Here is a 15,085-nt window from a genome sequence, read left to right as displayed (position 1 = left end):
GAATAAAAAGCTTTTAACATTAACTGGGCACTTGGCTTGTTTACTGTTTCATTGCAGGGATGATTCCTATGCAACAGCAAGGGTTTCCAATGGTTCCTGTCATGCAGACCAACATGCCAGGGATGATGGCAATGAATTATGGCTCTCAGATGCCTCCTGGACCCATGGCCATGCAGGTGTGTGGCAGGGAAATGTGGGTTGGAACTGCAGGGCCCCAGGCTGGTTTGGGTTGAGAGGGACACTAAAGCCCATCCATTTCCACCCCTGCTATGGGCAGGGACACCTTCCACCATCCCAGGCTGCTCCAAGCTCCATCCAGCCTGGCCTTGGGCACTGCCAGGGATGGGGAGCCCACAGGCTCTCTGGGCACCCTGTGCCAGGGCCCCACCACCCTCACAGGGAAGAATTTCTCTCTAATATCCAATCTAAGCCTGCCTTCCTTCAGGTTAAGGCCATTCCCTCTGTCCTATCATTATAATTTTTTTTTCCTTAAAGTAACTTTTGTCTTTAGTGCTGCTGTTGCTAATTGAGAAATAATAATTCAATATGAGCAGATAATACTATGTTTTCTCTCTTTTAATCTATTGGTTTTTTTTTAGCACCGTATGTGCTTATGTACAAATTTCCACTTTGCTGAAATTTAATGTTTTTGCATGACTTTCTAACCAAATTGCTGTGTCACAAATGGAATTTATTGTTTTGCCATGTCCTTACACTCCCTTCCCTCCCCCAGCTGCAATTTATTATGTTATTCTGGCAAAATTTATAGTAGGAAGATGTTTTTATGAGAGCTGGTCTAAAAATAATAAACAACTTTTGTTCTCTTCCTACGTGTTCTGAGACCAAATGCAAAATGAATGGTAAGAAAAGTAAATTATTTTCTGGCTCCTTCTATATTAGGCAGCTTTGCTGCTCTAAATGTCCCAGAATATATTTCTCAGCAAATGCTTCTGATACAGTTTATTCAGACAAGGTTCCTCTTGGCTGTTATCATATATTGTCTGGGAAATGCCTAGACTACATTTTCCAGCATCTGTGCTTGGTAGGAGGCAATATAAAAATATTATGAAATCCCTTAGAATAGGAACCAGAAATCCCAAGAAAGCCCATTCTGAGCAGTGTAGGACGGCTGTAGCCTTCCTGCTCCTGGGGCAGGTTGGATTTGCAGAGCTGATTTTTGCCAGTTTTCCCAAAAGCTGCGAGTTTGAGTGCTTGTGGAGAGGAAGAGTGCCATCTACTGAGGGCACTGCTCCTCCAGCGCTCCGCATTCCACAGACTCCGCTTTGCTGCCGCTGCCAGTGGTTTGGCTTTTTCTATGGGAAAAAAAAAAATACACTGGAGCAGAAAGCAGTGCCCTGGAGCTGTGTGCTGTGCTTGTTTGCAGGGTGGCATGGCCCTGGGGCCCGTGCCAGCAGCTGGAATGCCCTACATGGGACAGGCCTCCTTCCTGGGAATGCGCCCCGCCGGCCCCCAGTACGGCCCCGACATGCAGAAGCAGTTTGCAGAGGAGCAGCAGTAAGTGACACCTCCCTGCCTCTTGGGCAGTCCTTCTGGCAGGGGGACACGTGCTTTCTCTGCAGCAGCATTGTGTGGGGCTGTAGGATATTGCTGGATATTCCATTGTCTATGAAGTTTGTGGTGCTTGTCCTGGTCTGAGTAGAAGCAGGAGTGTGTGCACCAAACCATCTGAATCTGAGACAGTAGAAATGGAGAAATCAAGCACAAACCTGACGTGAAAAGTCTCATAAAAATTATTTATATTTTTAATTTTTTTTTTAATTTTCCTTCAGGAAAAGGTTTGAGCACCAGCAGAAGTTCTTAGAGGAGGAAAGAAAACGGCGGCAGTTTGAAGAGCAGAAACAAAAGCTGAGACTCCTGAGCAGTGTGAAACCCAAGGTATGGCCTGATAATATTTCTTTCTTCAGGTTGTTTTTTAATAGCTTTTAATGGGAGGGTCTCTTTTCAACAAGCAAATCAGTGGGAATTGCATAAGATGCTTGAAAAGCCTCTGGAAGAGTCAGTCCTTTGCACACTGCCAGCAGCAGGCATTGCTAATTCTGGTACTGAAGAAGTGTGGGTATTGGAGGAAAACTGAGCTGTTCTGTCAATTCTTCAAAACTTTTTCTGTGCTCTTTCAGACAGGTGAAAAAAGCAGAGATGATGCTTTGGAAGCCATTAAAGGGAACCTAGATGGCTTTTCTAGAGATGCTAAAATGCACCCAACACCAGCAACACATCCAAAAAAGCCAGGTTTGTAATTTTCCTCATTTTCCAACTGAAAATAAAACTCCAGCATTGGAAATCCTCAGCAGGGGAACTAATTCCAGCAAGTATTTTTATTTAGTAGTACAAAATGAGTGGATTAACAGTTTTGTAAAATTAAATGTCATTGTGGCAACTGTTTGCTAGGTCAGGGTATGAGAGTGAAATATTGATAGATATGAACCTTTATTAGAAGACTTGAAATCTTTAACAGAAAGCCTCTTGTGCTGTGCTAAATGTGAAACATCAAGGAAATTGATAAAGCGTTTGTTCTTTTCTAGTCAAAGCATTAATTAATGTTTTGCAGAGTGCTTTTGAAGATGAGAAGTGGTATTTTAAGTGCTAAGAATGATCAAAACCAAATATAAAGACTTGAGTGGAGTGTCACAGCTGGCTGTTGTGTTGTTGGGCCTGGTCAAACCAAGCCTCTGTTCTCAGTAATTACACTGGCAACAATTGCCACTTAAGACTTCTTACGGTCTGTAGTCTAGTTTTTTTAGTGTCTAGCCTGAAACAAAGCTTATCTAGGCCAGCTTTTTCCTGTATAAAATTTGTGTCTGTGCTCTGGATTCACTCCCTGGTAAGTTTGTAGTTACAGGTGGTCTCTGACAACTTCCCTCTGTCTGTAGATTTGCCTGTCCTTCACCAGTTCTGTTAAAATGGGTAACACTGGAAGGGATCAAGCAGAAAATTGTCTACATGAGCAGACATTTCTTTTGTACTTCATGATACATTGCTGAGTTTCTGTGGATAAAACATTCCTTTGAGGGAGAATGTCCCCCTGACCGACCCCATTATGTCCAGTTTGAAATATTACCTCTGGATTTGTTTTAACCCTGTCTGCTTAAGACAGACAGAATACTTTCACAGCACGTGTTAAGAACCAGCTTTCAGTGTTCACATCCTAAAACCTGGGAGAGAAGATGTGTGGTTGGAAGGGGCTGCTCAGTTTTACCTTGTGCCAGTGACACCCTTCACGTGTCAGCACACGGACTCCACGCTGCTCCTCCTCACCCGTTTGCTGTGTATTCCCAGTGTTTGCCACTTTTCCACATTCCCACCCATGACCCCTGTTCCTCATCACTTTGCCTTGTGTGTTCATTCCATTTGCAGATCATCCCACACCATCCCATTGTGCTGTATCTGTTTCCCATTCTGCTTTTCTCGATGATGAAGAATTTAGTGACTTTATGCAAGGGCCTGTTGAAACCCCCAAACTGGTGCCTCAGTCCACCTCTCAGCCTTTCCATCCTGCCACTGAGGCTGGGCAGCTGCTTTCAGAGAGGGCTGTGCTCCATCCTGTCCCTCCAGCCCAGGCTCCAGTGCTATCCACCCTGCATGGTACAGCTGGGCAGGTTCCTTATTTTCCTACCTCTGCATCTCCATCCAATACCCATAAAACAGGTAACTCTAAAGTATCTTCTTTTACATGTCACCCTCTGAGCTACACAAACTCTTTACTTAATTTGTTGGGGTTTTTTTTTTTCAGTCTGGCTGGAAAAAAAAAAATTTAGGCAATTAAGCAGAAACCTGCTGATCCACGGGAAAAGATGATTTAAGTTCTCTTCTTGCTTCCCTTAGAGCTGCCTGTAAAATCAAGTCATGTATGGATCCAAATACTGCTAGATATTCACATACCTGATCTTAGGTGAATTAAATCTTGTGTTTTAGCATCACCCTAAATCTGTGGGGTAGAAAAAGTCACAGTTGAGATGGTGGTATATGAAATAATGATTATGCTGCTGTGGAGCACTTGTGTGCTTTCTCCCTTGGAGGCTGAAGGGATGTTGCTGAGATGAACATGAATTTTGGAGATGTAAGTAGATACTGGGCACTTGTGCTCCTGATGCCTGGATGATTACACAACAATAACCCTAACGCAGGAAATAGCTTTGTGTCTTCCTCCTCTTACTTGTTTTTTGCTTGTTGAGTTTGTTGTGTTTGTGGTAAATGAAGGGCAGAACCAGGCTCTGAAATGTCCAGAGAGGGTGGTGCTGTTGGTCTGAGCTGGGGCTGATCATCTCTAACTCATCAGTGGTACCAAAAGTGTGCAAGTGCAGTCTGGGCAGTTCATAACAAAGTATAAATAATTCCTCCTGCTGTTTATTCAGGCTCTTCCTTGGAGGAGAAAGCCTTAGCTAATGGCTCAGATGAATCTGAACAAGAGCAAACCAAAGTTAAAACGTCCGAAGTTGGGCACAAAGCCTCGGCTGCAAGCCAAGCCCATCCCAGTCCCACCAGCAGTGACTGGGATGTTGTAGGTGGACATGAAAGTGGTCCCAGTGCTGCTGCAGAGGTGCACAAGGCTTCAGAACAAAACAGAGCAGTTGAAGAGTGTGGTGAGCAATCCAAACATTTGACGGAATTTCAGTCTAATGAGATGCTGCTTGGTGCTAACGCTCTGTTCACTAATTCCAAGGCCAACCCTGTAATTTTGCTCTGAACGCCTGCTTGAATAATATGTCAGTGCCTCCTGCTCCTTGCTCAAAGTGTAACTGCCATGATTTTGCTCTGAACTTTCTCCATGTGAGTTTTTTGTTGTAATTACCTTTAACATGTTTGTTTAATCAGGTTCACTGTTTTAAAATATTCTGTCCTGTCTTGGGGAAAAAGAAGTTGTGCTGTCTGAAGATATTTAAAAAAAACTGTTCAGGGAAACTTACCACTAAAGATGGTCAATGTCATGGTGGGTTTTAATCTTTTAACCTTGAGGGGATAAAATCTTGCCAGGTTAAAACTCTTAGCTAGTTAATACTTGTTTCTCAAGTATTTGCTGCTCATACACATTATGTCTAAAACTACCTGAATATTCAAAAGATGGTCTAGAGGAAATCTTAAAACAAGGCTTTGTTCCAGTTTGGATTTTGTTAAAACTGTAGACTCAGTATGGAAGGGGGGTTAAAACCGAAAAATAATGAGATCTGAGGAAGTGGCAAATTTATTTTACTTGGTTGTTGAAATGAAAGGAATTGCTTATACAAGAATGTGCTTGGGGTTGTGGGATAATTAGAAATTAGACTTCAGTCAAGAGGGAATCCATGTGGAAGATGAGATGCAAGAGTACTGAGAAAGACAATGAAATCTGAAGTGATGCTGATTTTGGTCAGAGCTCCATCCAAGATGAGCATAAAATCTGCTCAGGGAGACTGAGGGGAAGAGTCCCCATAGTGGAGAAAGAAATAACCAATTTTTGGGGGGTGAAGTGTGGCAGATGATGTTACAAAAGCCTGTAGGAGTGAAGGTGGCTGTGGTGTCCCCTGGAGCTGCGGACTGGGAGCAGTGGATACAGGTTTGTGCATGTGGGATATGATCTTGCTGAGGTTCAGTCCCTGGGCTGTTTGAGCATTTTCCAGTGGAGGATGTTCTGGGGGAACATTGAGGGGTTTATGGTAGGTATGGATTTATTTATTCCACAAATACCCCTAATAGCAGGGAGCTGATGGGAAGCTGAATTTGTTCTGACAGAACTGCTGTGAAACTTGAAGACAGTGAGACTTTAGGTTCTGTACATCTGCATTTTAGAGGGAGGCACGTGAGGAGCTCCTTATTTCATTACATATATAACTATAATCTATTACTGCCACATCATTCTAGTTATTATTTCATATTCCTGCAGTATCTGTTTTTCCTCTGAGCACAGTGATTCCTATCTGAAATCTTTGCCTGAAATGCTCAATGATGCTGACCAGCTGTGGTGTAGCCTCTAAGATCGCTGTGCTCTGTGTCCTAACACAACTGTTTTTCTTCCTGAATGGAATACTTTAGGAGTTGGAGTGTTCCCTCCCCAGGACCCCATCCAGCAAATGATGCCTCCCTGGATTTACAACGACAGCTTGGTCCCAGGTAAAGCATCCAGGAGCATTTGGCCAGGTGGGCAGTGCAAGGTGTGGGTGTGCCTGTGCTTGCATGGCCACTTATTGATCAAAGCCTTATTCCCTCATCAATAGAATCCTGGATCTTTGATATGTTACATATTTATGGTGTCTTATCTGCATTTGAAGAAACAGGGGTTTTATTTGAGCATGTTAACAAATTCTAGATTAAACATTTATGGCAGCAGCTTATCCCAGCAGAGGATGCATTGCTGATAATGCTGCTTTCATGGGTATTCTGGTTTTTGGCATGTCTTGTAATTAGGCAGGCTCATTTCTGAAGGCTATTTGTCTTCTATGTGTAAATAACACAGTGAATAGGAAATGAATTGCTGTAGTAAATATTGATTACACTGAGGTTTAAGTACATAAGGCTCTTACAGCTAGCTTTTTATATGGGTTATCCTGCAATTTCATTAAAGAAATGTGGTTTGAAATGCAGCACTAAGTGTATTTCATATAGAATATTTCTCTGCTTGAGTTAAACTTGTCTGTAAAGACCATCCAATAACACATTTAGATGAAACATGGTGATAGAATACAGTGCCAGAATGCTCTTGCCTTACCTTACACTGAGTGCTCCTGATTTGATATCATGAGTTTGAGACAACATAAAAAAGCAATAATGTTTGAAAAGAGCAGTTGTCACTGTCTAACACTGCCTCCCTCACAACAGAGCTGTATAAGAAAATCTTAGAAACCACTCTGACTCCTGCTGGGATCGACACAGCCAAGCTCTACCCCATCCTGATGTCCTCAGGACTGCCCAGGGAGACCCTGGGGCAGATCTGGGCCTTGGCCAACCGCACCACGCCCGGGAAGCTCACCAAGGAGGAGCTCTACTGTGTGCTGGCCATGATAGCAGTGACCCAGGTATGCTCTATGACAGCAGTGACCCAGGTGTGCTCTCACCTGAGCCCCTGAGCTGAGGGCCAGGCACTGCACAGCTCTGTAAAACACTGCTCCTGTTCAAGTGCAGCAGGGAAACTGCCCTTGTCACTTCAGTGGGCTTATAATCTTATCAATTTCATTGCTTATATTTCAGTTACTCTTTCCTTTAGTGTCAACTGAAGTTCTCAGATATAGTTACAAAACTCCTGAATATATATATATGTAATATCAAATGTAACGAGCGACAGGACAAGAATACATGGCCTCTAGCTGTGGCAGGGGGTTTCAGATGTAACATGGGGAAGAATTTATTCACGGAAAGGGTAATTGTTACTGAGCACTGGAAGGGGCTCCCCAGGGCGGTGGTGGAGTCCCCATCCCTGGAGCTGTCCAAGGAAGGACATTGCTCTGGGCTGGGTGACAGGATGGGTCAAAGGATTAACTCAATGGCCTTGGAGGCCTTTTCCTACTTCAGTAATTCTGTGTTGAATATAATTCCCTTACGTGGACTCTGTTGGCACATTTGGATGTGGGAGGTTTACTGGGAGCTTGAGCAGTGCCCTGCTCGTAGTTGGCTTCAGCACGAGGAGCTGCAGGCTGGAGCTGAGAGCACACTGCAGCCTTTGTTCAGCCCTGCCCCTGGAATAACTGTGCTCGTTGTCTCTGCAGAGAGGGATCCCAGCCGTGAGCCCTGACGTGCTGAACCAGTTCCCGGCCGCGCCCGTCCCCACCCTGTCCGGCTTCCCGGTGCCGCTGCCCGCCGGGGTGAGCCAGCCCCCGCTGCTGCCCGCGGCCGCGCCGGCCCCCGTGGGGCTGGGCATGGGGCCCTCCGTGATGGGCATGGGCATCCCCGGCCCTGCCCCGGCCCCGGCCCCGGCCCCGGCCCCGGCTGCGGCGGGAGCAGCTCCTGCACAGCCCTCCGGAGCCTTCCTGCCCTCCTACCCACCCGGCCAGGTGAGCTCCTGCCTGCCTGCAGACCCCTTCCCTGCAAGGGACATTGGCCTGGCTCTTCCACACTTACATGGGGAGAGCAGCCCCTTCCCTGCAAGGGACATTGGCCTGGCTCTTCCACACTTACATGGGGAGAGCAGCCACTTCCCTGCAAGGGACATTGGCCAGGCTCTTCCACACTTACATGGGGAGAGCAGCCACTTCCCTGCAAGGGACATTGGCCAGGCTCTTCCACACTTACATGGGGAGAGCAGCCCCTTCCCTGCAAGGGACATTGGCCTGGCTCTTCCACACTTACATGGGGAGAGCAGCCCCTTCCCTGCAAGGGACATTGGCCTGGCTCTTCCACACTTACATGGGGAGAGCAGCCCCTTCCCTGCAAGGGACATTGGCCTGGCTCTTCCACACTTACATGGGGAGAACAACCCCTTCCCTGCAAGGGACATTGGCCTGGCTCTTCCACACTTACATGAGAACAGATTTTAACTAAATGGCAAAAAAATCCCCAGAGCTGAAATCCAGCATGTGACATCTGAAAATGTGAAGTGCCTTCTACCTGCCTGGCCAGGTGAGCTCCTGCCTGCCCGCAAACCCCTTCCCTGCAAGGGACATTAGCCTGGCACTTCCAAACTTATATGACAACAGGTTTTAAGTAAATGGCACAAAAAAACCAGAGCTGAAATCCAGCATGTGACGTCTGAAAATGTGAAGTGCCGCTAAAGGCGTTCTTTTATTTTTGCAGTTCTTTCTGGTGGCATTAGAAGAGGTACAAAAGTGTTCTGTGTTCCAAAGAGGATTTTAGTTGTAGTTAGGATTTTGTAACGCACATGAAATGGAATTTTAGGTTAAACTGTGCAGCAGACTCTAATAGCTGGTAAAATAGGAGTTTCAGGAGCAGCTGAGAACACTGAAAACCTTCAGTTTACAAAGGTAAATCGTGGGGGATAAATTTGCTGTTTGCAGACATGCTTCATCCTTCAGAAAATATTTTTGTGGTGCTATTAATTTTAAATTATCCACTGATTTAAATTATTAATATTTGTCTTGTATTAAAAGATGACAGGGCTATGATCAATAAGACATTTATTGTGAAATAATGAACTATTGTTCATTCTCGCTCCCTGTAATCCTGTGTGTGTTTGAGTAGGGTGAGGTGCAGACAAGGTGGAAATGCTGATGATGCTGGTGTTGAAATGTTCTTTTCCTTCTTTTTTTCCCCTCTTAATCACACTGCTCCAAGCTGCTTTCTTGCTGTGTGACAGTTTGAAGAGGCAGCAGCGTAGCAATTCTTGTGTTGTTTGTAACTCAGGTAGTAAAACCAGAAGATGATGACTTCCAGGAGTTTCAGGATGCCTCCAAGTCTGGCTCCCTGGATGACTCCTTCACTGATTTCCAGGGGGAGGCAGCCAAAGCAGCCAGCTCACAGCACCGCAGCAGGTACCAGGTCCTTGGTGTTTCTGTCATTTCTCTGGCCAGTGCCTGAACTTTGGATACCTGACTATAAATCTCAATTGAAGCATCATTCAGACTCCAGCAGTCCTGGCTTTTCCTTTGGGAGACAAGATGTAATTCCTGATCAGGCAGGTTTTGTATAACAAAATAAATAAACATGTTTCCTCCCTTTGATAGTTTACTGTCGACCTTTCAAGGTCTACAAAGACTACAAAATTTCACCCTTCTTTCCTCTTTGTGCACCTCCCAGGTGTCTGATTGTAGACAGACACATTTTCTGGGTAGGAGCTGGCTGCTCTTACTGGCAAACAGAGCTCTGAATTCCATGTGAGCCCTGATTACCAGGTGCTCCCTCAGCAGTGACATCAAAGGGGGATGCTCAACCCAATTGTTCTCTTATGCTTCTGTGTAAGAAATAGAATTTTATATTTTATATAATTTTAAATACAACCCCAGAATGTTTTGGTTTGGAAGGGACATTAAAGATAATCAGTTCCACCCTCACCATGGGCCAGAGACACCTTCCATTAGACCAGATTGCTCCAAACCCTGTCCAGCCTGGCCTTGGACTCTCCCAGGGATGTCAGTCAATGCCACATGGGTCTGAAGATGCTGATTTAAGTATATCTTGTGTTAGATGTCGTTTTGCAGCTGAGGCTAATCTGTTACTGAAAGTTTTGACAGAAAACTGTTTGTTAGTTGCACAATGGGAAGTAGAGGATCATAAGGAAATATTTCAGAAAATGGTGTTTCTTTTTCATTGCAGCAGTTTTCTTTATTTAGTTGTGAAAGCGTTCAGTTTTGAACAAAATGTTACAATGAGCTATAATCTAATTGCTTATGGAGCTTTATTTTAAAAAAAGCCATCTGTGGAGTACAGCTGATTAACCATTCCATTTGCCAAGATTGCATATCTAATAGCCTGCTTTGCAGGGATGGGAAATTTAATTATATTACCATAAGCTCTGTTTTTTTGCCGTTGCACTGTCTGCCTGCAAGCAGCACAGACCAGCATCAGCACATGTGTGCAAGTGCTTGGTTTGTGTGTTGCTTGTAGGCTGCTGATAAGGAGATTTAAATGGCTCTGGAAAGATTCTTGCTCCGGGCTGAAGAATGCAATAGAAATTCATTCAGGTTTCCAGTGTGAGTGACACAAACTGGAGGTAGAATGCATCATTCATATGGAAAGGATGCTGTTGTGTGGAGCTGCCAAGGTCTGATAACAGGGCTTGTGTGGAGGGCAGGCAAAGCTCTCTCCTAAATCTTCCAGCCTTTGCTAACAAGGTGTTAGGTTGTTGTGGCGGTTTTACTGGATAAAATAGAGTGTGTTTATGCAAAAAGACTTGCTTGTGTAACTGTGCACTAATCCTTATTTTGCTGACTAGATACCTGATTGGCACTGACAAAAATTCAGAGTTATTATTTTCCTTCCTTTGAACAGTGATCCCACTTTATTATCCTAATTTTACAATATGTAATGAGATATAATCAGAATTAGATAAGCTGAAAGTATGGAGCTGTTAAAATCTCGTGCAGTTTTAACTCTTTACTGTACCTAGTTTTATTAGGGGGAATTTTCATAGGAATAAATTAAGCGGGAGTGGTTCCTGGGGTGTGTCTGTGTGCTTGTTCTCTCCTGGGCTACAGATTCCTTGGTATAAAGTTCTGGAGTGTTCTGTTCACAGTTTTGATAGAAATTAAAATCAAGAATAGTGCAAATTGACTTTGAACCAAAGAAATATAATTAGTTGAGATAAAGTGGGAATTTACCCAGCTGAGGTCACTTACATCAGGGGCTGGATTAAACACTCATTAAGGCATAAGCTTAGGTTTAGGAACCAAATTGTGTAGGCATAATAAGAGGCTCCATTAAATAAAACCTGGAAATGCAGATTTCTTATGGATCAATTAAGGAACTTTGCTTTTATCTTTTTTGTTTTTAGTGTTCCTTCTTTACTAATGCCACTCCCAGGTACTAAGCCACTTTCACCAGCTGACAAATATGCTGTGTTTAAAGGAATGGCAGCTGAGAAGCCTTCTGAGAGTGCAGCTGCTTTTGGAGGTAAAAGGACAAATACACAACCACTATGAGTAATTTCTTGTACAATTTCATATATCTTCTTTTTGGCATTGACAAGATATTCATCTTTAAAAATCAGAGCAATTAATGTAACGTTTGCTGTATGAATTCCTCATTTTGCTGTATGAATTCCTCATTTCTCTGTGTAAATGTATTTCTTTTCTGCTCTTCTCTAGACGGAGGGGACAAGTACAGCGCTTTCCGGGAATTAGAGCAACCAGCAGAAAGCAAATACTTGGGTAAGCACTGAGCCTTTATTGGGTTTTCATTATCATTTGGAGCATTTCTCTTTGAGCTGCAGAATTTCCGTCTCTGCAATTCTAAAATAATGGTGCTGCTGCTTCTCTAAAAAACTTGGTAGGAAGTGTCTTGTAAAAGCAGGGCAATATCCTATTGGAACAATGTGCTGATGGTATTTCTGGGAGGTTGGCATCTCCTCTGGGTGCTCCTGAGTTTTATTTTAAAGTAATGATGTGGTTGGAATTTGTTTTAAGTAAGGAGTCATTCATTTATGAAGCCCCTGTGGTGTTTTGTGAGCTTCTCATGCTTGGAACCTCTTCAGGATTAAATGCTTGCAGTAAAATGAAATAACATTTGATCTCTTTCTGTACATGTTCTAAAATATAGAAAGTTGCTGTATTTGCCTGCTTTCAAAGTCTGACCACTCTTAACCCTTTCACCAGCTTCCATTTCTAATGGAAAAGTTTGCAATTCTTCAGTAAGTTTAGTTTGCTGTGCTGTTGCAGTTTTGATCAATGAGTAGCAATTTCAGGAATATTTATATTGTTGCTGAGCCAAATGAATTTGTTTGGAGGGGAGGGAGAATGGAATAAAAGGTCAGGTGTAGTTGTGGTCCTGTAGTGCCATCACTTAGAGTATTCTTTTAAATCTTGGTTAAACTGATTTTAAAGTGTGACACTGAGGTAGCTTAATAATAAAATGCTAGTGGTGTGTTTCTAAAACAGAAAAAATCTATTTATTGGACACTTGTCTTACAGTAAGCATCAATACTTTAAAATTACAAGTAGTCCAAGTATGTATGTGCTGGTGAATGGGTTAAACAATGTTTTCATGTTCAAAAGAAGAAAGTTATAAAATTAACACACCAAAATATTGAATGTAAATTCAATGAAAACATTCTTGCCTCATGTTGGTTTTGTCTCAGCCATCTGGTGATCCCCCCTGAAAAAGCTGCAGTATTTCAGAGGGAGGAAGGGAAGAATTGCTTCCATAAAAAGCAAACACTGTATTGGTATAAGTGAAATTCAAAATTACATTCATTGTTTGGCAAACACGAAGAGGATGAGGTGGGGAGAACAACTTGCATGGAAGCCAAATGAGGCAGTATTGGTCTCCTTTTGAATCCCTTTGTCATGGTGTGTTTTGATATTAACTCGGTGTAAAGGGAGTTTAAAATTACTTTGGGGCTGTTTGAGAGAATCAGGTGTTTGCTGGAGTGCAGAGCAGAATCAGTGCCCCTGACACTTGTGTGGCTCATGGAGGTTGAGTTTGCAGTTCCGTGTGCACCCCGAGGGCTTCCATTTCAACAGTTTGCCTAAAACCTTCTGGCGCTGCATGGAGTAGTTTGCTTGCTTGCATGGTGTGAATGCGCTGTGTGTGTTGTGCAGGGTTTAATTGTTGTTTTCTCCCTGTTTTCATTCCCAGGAGAGAACCTTGCAGAGTTCAAGCCCGCAGGAGCCGACGATGGTTTCACAGATTTCAAAACCGCTGACAGCGTCTCCCCGTTAGAGCCACCCTCCAAGGACAAAACCTTCCCTGCCCCCTTCCCTCCTCTGCCTGCTCAGCCAAAACAGCCAACACAAGCCAAGACCCCTTTGAACCTGGCAGACTTGGAGCTCTTTTCCTCTCCTGGAGAAAACAAGCAGCCATCCTTCCCACCTGCCTTCAACACCTCAAAGCCGGGCTCCTTTCCCCCTCCACCCCTTCCATCTGCCTCTGCCCAGCCAGCACCCAGCAAAACTTCCAGCTTAGCTGATGACTTTGGAGAGTTCAATCTCTTTGGGGAATTTTCTAACGGCGCATCAGCCAGTGGACAGGATGACTTTGCAGATTTTATGGCTTTCAACAACAGCGGCGGCTTTTCCGAACAAAAGCCCGAGGACAAATACAATGCACTGAAGCTGGAGGCCAGCCCTGGTGCTCAGGCTGGCTCCTCAGGCAGCACAGCGAAGGGTGGGCAGAGCTCTGCCACCACTGCTACGCCCACCAAGTACGACATCTTCAAGCAGCTGTCCCTGGAGGGCCCCGGGGCGCCCTTCGAGGAGGGCAAGGACGGCGCGCTCTCCTCGGCCAAGAGCGACGATGACTTTGCTGACTTCCACTCCAAGTTCTCTTCCGGCGGCGCCGAGAAGTCGCTGGTGGACAAAGTGGCAGCTTTCAAGCAGGCCAAAGAAGACTCTGCTTCGGTGAAGTCCCTGGACCTGCCTTCCATCGGCGGCAGCAGCGTGGGCAAGGAGGACTCCGAAGACGCGCTGTCTGTTCAGTTTGACATGAAACTGGCTGATGTGGGAGGAGATCTTAAGCATGTCATGTCTGATAGCTCTTTGGATTTGCCAACAGTTAGTGGCCAGCATCCACCAGCAGCAGGTGAGGAACTGGTTAGATTGCTCTGGTAACGTAGGTGGTGCAGATTCCGTGTTCTCTGTGCTCAATTACAGTATTATGCACTCGTCTTTCAGTAGTGGAAGACTCCTCTGTGTGTGTCCCCGCCAGCCACGGCCCCTCAGCAGGGCACTCTTTAGTTTTTGTCTTAGAAGACTATAAATATAACTAGCTGGAACAGTTTGAACTCCAGGCCAGTTTATTTTTGAGATTTAACATCATCATACTGGTACCTGTTCGCCATTAAGGGACTCGAGTGGAAAATATTCCAGTGCAAACAGTGTCATTCCATTGTGTCAGCAAGATGATGGCAGAGTCTCACTTTTAATCTCTTGTTTTCCACAAAGCATTTGGCTTGGGGACTTCCCCCTCGGCGCTTCCCAAGGGTCACTAATTGGGGCTGTTAATGAGAAGCTGACTAATCACCAAGAGCAGTGTATTCCCCTTACCGTGGGGCTCACTCTGGGTAGGCAGGGTTTTGCAGGACTGCAGTTTAGAGTATTTCACACACCTTCCAGTGTTAAACCCCTCGTGGAAATCATTGTGCCAAGGGGCTGCAAGTGCTGGTCTCATGATTGGGAGCTCTTGGACCTGAATTTAAACCATGAGACTTTCACTTTATCAGGTTTCCACCTTCTTTAATTTCCCTTTATGACAACATTCCTGAGGGAGTGACCTGACCATCTCTGACCTGATCACATATCATAAAACAAATTTCCCAAGTGTCCTGCTTTTTCTTTTCATATATACATAGGAGATAAGCTGTAGTTAAATGTTCTGTGGCCTTCAACAACACGGGAACATTACTGTGTTCTAGGACAAGTTTTATGCAGTCAAAGGCTGAACAGGGGGAAGATACCAACTGTAAATGTAAAAGCTCCTACTGCAAGAATTGGTTATTTCCACATGAAATATTTCTTCCATTTTTTGCAGATATGGGTAGAGAAAAGATATA

At 44.4% G+C, this 15,085-nt stretch overlaps 1 protein-coding gene across 2 annotated transcripts in view; it reads left to right on the top strand.

Annotated features, from left to right (window-relative positions):
- SYNRG (synergin gamma) overlaps nucleotides 1-15,085 on the top strand; it is a 36,357-nt gene that overhangs the window by 4,768 nt on the left and 16,504 nt on the right. The window contains exons 3-15 of one of the 2 annotated variants that reach the window (XM_059486958.1): nucleotides 58-176; nucleotides 1,385-1,515; nucleotides 1,791-1,896; nucleotides 2,139-2,250; nucleotides 3,376-3,666; nucleotides 4,374-4,601; nucleotides 6,028-6,105; nucleotides 6,811-7,007; nucleotides 7,695-7,979; nucleotides 9,286-9,413; nucleotides 11,372-11,490; nucleotides 11,685-11,747; nucleotides 13,174-14,115. In XM_059486958.1, the coding sequence (XP_059342941.1) occupies nucleotides 58-176; nucleotides 1,385-1,515; nucleotides 1,791-1,896; nucleotides 2,139-2,250; nucleotides 3,376-3,666; nucleotides 4,374-4,601; nucleotides 6,028-6,105; nucleotides 6,811-7,007; nucleotides 7,695-7,979; nucleotides 9,286-9,413; nucleotides 11,372-11,490; nucleotides 11,685-11,747; nucleotides 13,174-14,115 (2,799 nt within the window). The remainder of the gene's footprint in view (nucleotides 1-57; nucleotides 177-1,384; nucleotides 1,516-1,790; nucleotides 1,897-2,138; nucleotides 2,251-3,375; nucleotides 3,667-4,373; nucleotides 4,602-6,027; nucleotides 6,106-6,810; nucleotides 7,008-7,694; nucleotides 7,980-9,285; nucleotides 9,414-11,371; nucleotides 11,491-11,684; nucleotides 11,748-13,173; nucleotides 14,116-15,085) is intronic. The other variant, XM_059486959.1, reaches the window with a different exon arrangement.

Source organism: Ammospiza nelsoni, chromosome 21, assembly GCF_027579445.1.
Source record: "Ammospiza nelsoni isolate bAmmNel1 chromosome 21, bAmmNel1.pri, whole genome shotgun sequence".
NCBI classification, from domain to species: Eukaryota; Metazoa; Chordata; class Aves; order Passeriformes; family Passerellidae; genus Ammospiza; species Ammospiza nelsoni.
This window is presented reverse-complemented; position numbering and strand designations above follow the sequence as displayed.